The sequence below is a fragment of the Microtus pennsylvanicus genome, chromosome 15 (assembly GCF_037038515.1).
Source record: "Microtus pennsylvanicus isolate mMicPen1 chromosome 15, mMicPen1.hap1, whole genome shotgun sequence".
Classification (NCBI taxonomy): domain Eukaryota; kingdom Metazoa; phylum Chordata; class Mammalia; order Rodentia; family Cricetidae; genus Microtus; species Microtus pennsylvanicus.
The window spans coordinates 12060741-12069911 of record NC_134593.1 but is presented as its reverse complement, the minus strand read 5'-3'; the positions used below and the strand labels follow the sequence as shown (position 1 = coordinate 12069911).

Genomic DNA, 9171 nt, shown 5'->3' with positions numbered 1-9171 from the left:
CCAGCTGATCTAGTGCCAAGATAACAAGTTTAAAAGCACCAGGAGGTCCCTGTACATAGGATGGAGAATGTGTGTGTGTGTATGTTTGCAGGGGTGTGTGTGTGTTGTATGGTAGTAGTAGTAGTAGTATCAGTATTTAGCTGATCTTGTGAGTCATGCATGTGTGCCATTGGCTAAAGGAGACTACTGTGTTTCTGATCTGTCTCTAAATTGAATCAGGGTTTCTTACTCTCCTGGGTACTTTTACTGTTTTGTCTATATAGCTGTTCAGCATGCTATTTGGATCCTTTGTATGTGCCTAGAGATGTATGATGGTCTGTGACCCTCCACTATCAACACAGTCTTCTAATGAACTGGAGCTCAAGAGATTGGAGGAAAGTCTTCAGTTCCTGTGGAGGCAGAGGGAAATGCCCATGCAGGAAAAGGACTTGGAAGAAAAGCTACAGCATCACTTTGAAGTCTCCCAGCTGAGGTAGGAACCCAGGGTTGATGAGGAAGTAGAGCCCAGTGGGTCCCTTTTACCTGGGATCTCTGTCTTTTATGGTCGTCTGCTCACATGTATGGTTTCCAACTATGTAGTAGTAGGAGCGGCGGGCTGAGTCCCCGCACCCGGCCGCCTGAATGGCTAGCTTTTCCCGAAATAATTACACGGAAACTGTATTCTTTTAAACACTGCCTGACCCATTAGTTTCAGTTTCTTATTGGCTAGCTTTTACATATTGATCTAACCCATTTCTATTAATCTGTGTAGCCCACAAGCTGGCTTACCAGGAATGATCTTAACCTGCGTCTGTCTGGAGTGGGAGAACCATGGCGACTCCTTGACTCAGCTTCTTTCTCCCAGCATTCCATTCTGTTTACTCCGCCTACCTAAGGGTTGGCCTATCAAATGGGTCTAGGCAGTTTCTTTATTAATAAGAAATCATTCCCACATCATTTTCCCCTTTTTCTGTTTAAACAAAAAAGAAAGGCTTTAACTTTAACATAGTAAAATTACATATAGCAAAAACAGTTACTAAGCAAGAATCACAGTTACAATATTTATATCTATTTTATCTTTTATCATAACAATGGAAAACTGTAACTACCTATCCATTCTTCAACTCCATCAAAGACTCCAGAAGGATATAATATTACCTAAGTAAATAAGAACTAAGAAACTTCAAACTCTAGAAATAACAAAGACATCTTGCTGCCTGGACAGTCACCCAAAGTTCCTCTGTACCATTGAGGCATCCATCTTCAGCCTTCAGGCCCATAGTATCCAGCAGACATTTCCATGAAGCAGGCAATTTTAAAGACAGTTCAGTCACTATCTGTTGTGTCCTGCAGAATGTCTCACAGACTCTTTTATGAGTCATGAACCCCAAAAGACCGTCTCACCTTTAGGCAAGTTCAGCAGTCCTCTCTCTGCGGGTTCTCTGTGTCCATTTTATGCAACAGTCCAGGCAAGAGCAGTTTCTTGCCCAAATGGCTATCAAACTCCATAAGGATCCTCTTCGATGCCCATCTTCCTCTCGAAGTAGATTGGTGCCGCCAGGAGCAGACATGTCTCATTGTCATGAAAAGTCCTAAGTTATTAAAATATTTTAAATGCCATATTCTGTAGCCTTTGAGAGATATGAAGAATGCCTATCTGAAATATATCTCTATATATCTAGAAAATCTAAGTAACATGACTACAAACTTGACTATTATTTATGATTATCCATCAACAACCTATATTTCCTAATTATACATTACATTTTAAAAATGAACTACACAATCACACCTTATTCAAGATCAAAAATACATATACATATAACAAAATTGACCTTAAAATCCATACCAATGCAAATTATTCATACCTATATCATATCCCCCTTTAAATGTAAAAGAACATTTATAAACAATTTTTGGGAATATGGGCGCAGTTTTTTCTCTCCAAACTGCTTCCTGCTGAATGGGGGCGTCGTTAATCAGATTATTTAGGGTGTAACCTGTGTGCCAGGTTTATCTCAGTTGGCAGTTGAGCGAAGCAATTTTCTGAAGATGTTCACAGCAACCCTTCAGGAGGACGTGGTCCATCATACCAAATCGGAATAGAAGAAATCCATAAAGTCTCATCCTCTGTGAAAACAAAAGAAGAATCTCTTTTCCAAAGTATCATATCCTTAGATCCAAATTCTGAAATCATACCCTCATGATATCCGTTCTGGTTCCACTTGGCAGCCCATATAATGAAATGTCTCTCTGTACTTAGCTCCTTCACAGTCAAAAATTTTAAAGAAAACACAATGTACATAATCCAGACTCTTTGTGAATTTTTCATTTTTACGCGGCTTAGTTTTACTCTATCACTTTACTTTATTCTGTCTCTTTAAAGACTTTACTTTTACTTTTTTCTTTTTAAACCATTAACTTTATTCTCTATATTCTTTTTCTTCTCTCTCCCAAGCCTACGTACATTCATCCAACAGTGTTACTCATTTATTGGTCTGAATCTGTCCTATTGTGAATCTGCAATTTTTTACTATCCAGGAGCACTTTTGATTTGCGCCTTTAAATCACTAGGCGCTTAAGAATCTAAGCTGTGACATTCTTAGGTTAACTTTTTGCTTTTTGAGCATATATCTTTGACCTGGAATAACCCTGTAGACCAGGCTGTCTTTGAACTCTCAGAGATCCGGCTGTCTCTGCCTCCCAGGCATTGGGATTAAAGGCGTGTGCTACTACACCTTGAACTCACAGAGATCTGTTTATCTCTGCCTTCTAAGCACTGGGATTAAAGGCGTGTGCTACCACACCTTGAAGTCACAGAAGTTTGCTTTAAGAATTTTAACTTTTAGTCTGCATATATTTTTAACACACTTTAAACCATTCAGAAATTTTCTGTCTTTGAATCTCTCTTTACTGTATATCTCTCTTTTTCTGATGACAAGAGCCTTTAATTTGCCAAGCAATATCAGTAGGACTAAAGGCGTGGCTTTGCCAGCTAGATCCAGTCCATTCCTTAGCTTTCCAGCCTCATGGCTGAGGTACTGGCTGCAAGGTCCCTGCCAGCCAGCAAGCTACAACAGACAACACTCAAGTCCTCTCTCAGTAGCCGGCCCTCCTGCCTCAAACAGTCAGAGTTTGCCCTGGCAGGATGGCCCAGAAAGCCGGCATTTTTAAACGGCACAGCTTTTTTCCTGCTACGGCTGAAAACCGAAAAGCATGTGTTCAGCTTTTCATCAACACTGTTTAAGTGTTTTGTGGCAGGACCTCTTAATGAGCCGCAGGGTTTTGCAGCTGAAGCTGAGTCAGGAAGCCTCTTGGGGCTACCAGGTAGGAGCGGCACTCAGCACTTTAATTCTGAGACTGAGCGTGCAGCACAGAAATTCTTTTCATCCAAGTAACATCCAAATCTGACAGGCAGAGCACTGCGCAGTCTAAAAACATGTCTCTGTATGGCGGCAGGAATCCGCCATGCTCTTCCGCCTGCCTAAGCCTGATTCTGCCTTCTGCCCAGGAGCAGGCGGGGAGCTCTGAGTCATCGTCAAGGTCTCAGAGCACTCTCCTTCCGATCCCAAGCGGGAACACAAACATAAAGCCAGAGTTTGCACTGGCGGCACAGCCCCAGGAAGTCACGCTTTGAAATGACACAGCGTTTTTTCTGCTGCTGTTGCCGAATCAGGAAATCTCTCTACATCACGCCACCAACAAACAGCAAAAATCTGTGTTAAACTCTCTCTCCCTTATTTTTAAGCCTTCTCAGGTTTTTTAAGTGGGTTTAGTTAGCCACACGTCTGGGCGTCATTTGTAGTAATAGGAGCGGCGGGCTGAGTCCCCGCACCCGGCCGCCTGAATGGCTAGCTTTTCCCGAAATAATTACACGGAAACTGTATTCTTTTAAACACTGCCTGACCCATTAGTTTCAGTTTCTTATTGGCTAGCTTTTACATATTGATCTAACCCATTTCTATTAATCTGTGTAGCCCACAAGCTGGCTTACCAGGAATGATCTTAACCTGCGTCTGTCTGGAGTGGGAGAACCATGGCGACTCCTTGACTCAGCTTCTTTCTCCCAGCATTCCATTCTGTTTACTCCGCCTACCTAAGGGTTGGCCTATCAAATGGGTCTAGGCAGTTTCTTTATTAATAAGAAATCATTCCCACATCACAACTAGAACCAAGGAAAATACCTAAGGGAATTGTGCTGGTCCAGTCAACAAAAAATTCTGTCCAGAAAACAATACATTTGATACTCAGTGTGTCTCCAGAATTGAGTCTCCCTTCCTCCCTTCTGAACTCTCTATGTTCTGAGCAGAAGTTTCTTGAACTGGCAGTGATCTGCCTGCTTCAGGTCCAAAGTAATGGGATTGAAATGTGTGTTCCACCACACCTGGCTGAAATAACACTTTTATTTAGGAACACCCCTTGCGGAGAAGAGAATTCCACCTTTGAACTTTGTTTTCTGCAATATTACCCATTTCCTGTGCAAAATGTTCTTTGAATAGAATAGGTTAAGAACTTTCCAGGATGACACAGGCAGATGCCTCTGCTGCAGGTAAGATCAGAACCTTCTAGAGTGTGCTGTTACAGATTCCCAAAGAGAGCCAGGATGCAGGTTCCCAGCTCTAGTGCCAAGGAAATCACCAGTTTCTGCTTGGTCTCAGAGCCCTGGCAGGGCCAGGGTTCTCAGCTACACATCTCAGGAAATGCTGCTCTAGCGTGAGAGGCTCTATCCTGCATGATGTTCATGTTCAATTGTTTCCTGGACATGAGAACTCAGCTAGCCTCATGACCTTGTTCAGCTTCCTAGATGGCAAGGCTTTATTATGGCTATCAATAAAATGAAATAGTTGATTAGTAACTCATCATCAATAACAATTGTATTGCTCATATACTCTGGGACATGGTATTAATATCCTGTTGCTATTTACAAAATGATTTTTCTGAACTGAGAATGTCCTATTCATTCAAGTAGAAAGACCATTTTACAGTGCTGTTTAAAATATGACATATTTAGGACTGGAAAAATGCTAGACCTAGCTACTATGTGATCCTTTTCCTTTGAGGATAAAAAGTACGATATCAGTCCAAAGATCAATGTTGACTGTCCACGCCACCTAAGGTTGTGGAAGATGGTAGCTAGAGAGTAGAAATGCCATGTACCCTCACCTTTGTTTTTTTTTAATTTTTTTAAATTTTTTTTTATTGAGAAAAGGAAAAAAAAACAAGTTTCCGCCTCCTCCCAGCCTCCCATTTCCCTCCCCTTCCTCCCACCCTTCTCCCCCTCCACCTACTCCTCTCCCCCTCCCTCTCCAGTCCAAAGAGCAGTCAGGGTTCCCTGCCCTGTGGAAAGTCCAAGGTCCTCCCCCCTCCGTCCAGGTCTAGGAAGGTGAACATCCAAACTGGCTAGGCTCCCACAAAGCCAGAACATGAAGTAGAATCAAAACCCCGTGCCATTGTCCCTGGCTTCTCATCAGCCCTCATTGTTCGCCATGTTCAGAGAGTCCAGTTTTATCCCATGCTTTTTCAGTCACAGTCCAGCTGACCTTGGTGACCTCCCAATAGATCAGCCCCACTGTCTCAGTGGGTGGGTGCACCCCTCGTGGTCCCGACTTCCTTGCTCATGTTCTCCCTCCTTCTGCTCCTCATTGGGCCCTTGGGAGCTCAGTCCAGTACTCCAGTGTGGGTCTCTCTCTCTATCTCCATCCATCACCAGATGAAGGTTCTATGGTGATATGCAAGATATTCGTCAGTATTGCTAAAGGATAGGGTCATTTCAGGTTCCCTATCCTCAGCTGCCCAAGGAACTAACTGGAGACATCGCCTTGGGCTCCTGGGAGCCACTCTAGGTTCAAGTCTCTTGCCAACCCTAAGGTGGCTCCCTTAACTAAGAATTGTGCTTCCGTGCTCCCCTATCCAACCTTCCTTTATCTCAATCATCCTTTTTCCCCAAGTTCCTCCCATCCTCCCCTTCTCCCTTTTCTCTCCCCATCTCTCCTTACCCCCATCCCACCCCACCCCCAAGATCCCAATTTTCTCCCCGGCAATTTTGTCTACTTTCCATAGCCAAGAGGATAACTATATGTTTTTCCATTGGTTCACCTTCTTACTTAGCTTCTTTAGGTTCACCAATTGTAGACTTCGTGACCCTTATTTATGGTAAGAAACCAATTATGAGTGATTAACAGCCCATGTTCATCTCTTTGGGTCTGGGTTACCTCACTCAGTATAGTGTTTTCTATTTCCATCCATTTGCATTCAAAATTCGAGAAGTCATTGTTTTTTACTGCAGCGTAGTACTCTAATGTGTATATATTCCACACTTTCTTCATCCATTCTTCCATTAAAGGGCATCTAGGTTGTATCCAGGTTCTGGCTATTACAAATAATACTGCTATGAACATAGTTGAACAAATGCTCTTGTCATATGATAGGGCATCTCTTGGGTATATTCCCAGGAGTGGTATTGCTGGGTCCAGGGGTAGGTTGATCCCGAATTTCCTGAGAAACCAAAACACTGATTTCCAAAGTGGTTGCACAAGATTGCATTCCCCCCAGCAATGGATGAGGGTACCCCTTTCTCTACAGCCTCTCCAGCAAAGGCTATAATTGGAGTTTGTGATTTTAGCCATTCTGACAGGTGTAAGATGGTATCTAAAAGTTGTCTTGATTTGCATTTCCCTGATTGCTAAGGAGGTTGAGCATGACCTTAAGTGTCTTATGGCCATTTGAACTTCTTCTGTTGAGAATTCTCTGTTCAGTTCAGTACCACATTTTTTAATTGGGTTAATTAGCATTTTAAAGTCTAGTTTCCTGAGTTCTCTATATATTTTGGAGATCAGGCCTTTGTCTGTTGCGGGGTTGGTGAAGATCTTCTCCCAGTCAGTAGGTTGCCTTTTTGTCTTAGTGACAGTGTCCTTTGCTTTACAGAAGCTTCTCAGTTTTAGTAGGTCCCATTTATTCAATGTTGCCCTTAATGTCTGTGCTGCTGGGGATATACCTAGGAAGTGATCTCCTGTGCCCATCTGTTGTAGGGTACTTCCCACTTTCTCTTCTATCAGGTTCAGTGTGTTCGGACTGATATTGAGGTCTTTAATCCATTTGGACTTGAGTTTTGTGCATGGTGATAGATATGGATCTATTTTCATTCTTGTACAAGTTGACATCCAGTTGTGCCAGCACCATTTGTTGAAGATGCTTTCTTTCTTCCATTGTATACTTTTAGCTCCTTTATCGAAAATGAGGTGATCATAGGTTTGTGGGTTAAAATTCGGGTCTTCTATACGATTCCATTGGTTGACTTCTCTGTTTTTATGCCAGTACCACACTGTTTTCATCACTGTAGCTCTGTAATAGAGTTTGAAGTGAGGGATGGTAATGCCTCCAGAAGATCCTTTATTGTATAGGATTGTTTTGGCTATCCTGCGGGGTTTTTTTCCATATAAAGTTGATTATTGTCCTCTCAAGATCTGTGAAGAATTTTGATGGGACCTTGATGGGGATTGCATTGAATCTATAAATTGCCTTTGGTAGAATTGCCATTTTTACTATGTTGATCCTCCCAATCCAAGAGCAAGGGAGGTCCTTCCATTTTATGGTATCCTCTTCAATTTCTTTTTTCAATGCCTTAAAGTTCTTGTCAAATAGATCTTTCACTTCCTTGGTCAGAGTTACCCCAAGATATTTTATGCTGTTTGTGGCTATCGTGAAAGGTGAAGCTTCTCTGATTTCCCTCTCTGCTTCCATATCCTTTGTTTATAAGAGGGCAACTGATTTTTTGGAGTTGATCTTGTATCCTGCCACATTACTAAAGGTGTTTATCAGCTGTAAAAGTTCTTTGGTGGAGTTTTGGGGGTCGCTTATGTACACTATCATATCATCTGCAAATAACGAAAGTTTAACTTCTTCCTTTCTAATTCGAATCCCCTTGACCCCCTTATGTTGTCTTACTGCTATTGCTAGAACTTCAAGCACTATATTGAAGAGGTATGGCGAGAGTGGACAGCCTTGTCGTGTTCCTGAGTAGTGGGATGGCTTTGAGTTTTTCTCCATTTAATTTGATGTTAGCTGTCTGCTTGCTGCATATAGCTTTTATTATATTTAGGTATGACCCTTGTATCCCTAATCTCTCCAATACTTTTATCATAAAGAGATATTAAATTTTGTCAAATGCTTTTTCAGCATCTAATGAAATGATCATATGGTTTTTTCTTTCAGTTTATTTATATGATGGATTACATTGATACATTTTTGTATGTTGAACCAGCCCTGCATTTCTGGGATGAAGCCTACTTGATCATAATGGATAATTTTTTGGATGTGTTCTTGGAATCGGTTTGCCAGTATTTTGTTGAGGATTTTTGTGATGATGTTCATGAGTGAGATTAGCCTATAATTCTCTTTCTTGGTTGATTCTTTGTGCAGTTTTGGTATCAGGGTAACTGTAGCTTCATAAATGGAATTTGGCAATGCCTCTTCTGTTTCTATATTTTGAAATACACTAAGGAGTATAGGTATTAACTCTACTTGGAAATTCTGGTAGAATTCTGCATTGAAACCATCTGGTCCTGGGCTTTTTTTGGTAGGGAGGTTATTGATAACCACTTCTAATTCTTCGCGACTAACAGGTCTGTTTAGATTGTTCACCTGGTCCTGGTTTAACTTTGGTATATGGTATTTATCTAAAAAAGTGTCCATTTCCTTTACATTTTCCAGTTTTGTGGCATACTGGCTTTTGTAGTAAGATCTAATGATTCTCTGAATTTCTTCTGTGTCTGTGGTTATGTCCCCCTTTTCATTTCTGATCTTATTAATTTGCAAATTCTCTCTCTCCCGTTTGATTAGTTTGGATAGGGGTTTGTCAGGCTTGTTGATTTGCTCCAGGAACCAGCTTTTTGTTTCATTGGTTCTTTGTATTGTTTTCTGTTTCTATTTTGTTGATTTTAGCCCTCAGTTTGATTATTTCCAGTCTTCTACTCATCCTAGGTGAGCCTGCTTCTTTTTTTTTCTAGAGTTTTCAGGTGGGCTGTTAAGTCTCCAATGTGAGCTTTCTCTGTTTTCTTTAAGTGGGCACTTAGTGCTATGAACTTTCCTCTTAGGACTGATTTCATAGTGTCCCATAGGTTTAAGTATGTTGTTTCTTTATTTTCATTGAATTCCAGGAAGACTTTAATTTCTTTCTTTATTTCTTCCTTAATC

At 41.3% G+C, this 9171-nt stretch overlaps 1 protein-coding gene across 1 annotated transcript in view; it reads left to right on the top strand.

The window, feature by feature from the left end:
* The first annotated feature begins 273 nt into the window (after positions 1–273).
* Positions 274–9171, top strand: part of LOC142836073 (uncharacterized) — a 78300-nt gene continuing 69402 nt past the window's right edge. The window contains exon 1 of the mRNA XM_075950093.1: positions 274–472. Within this exon, the coding sequence (XP_075806208.1) occupies positions 309–472 (164 nt within the window). The 5' untranslated portion in view covers positions 274–308. The remainder of the gene's footprint in view (positions 473–9171) is intronic.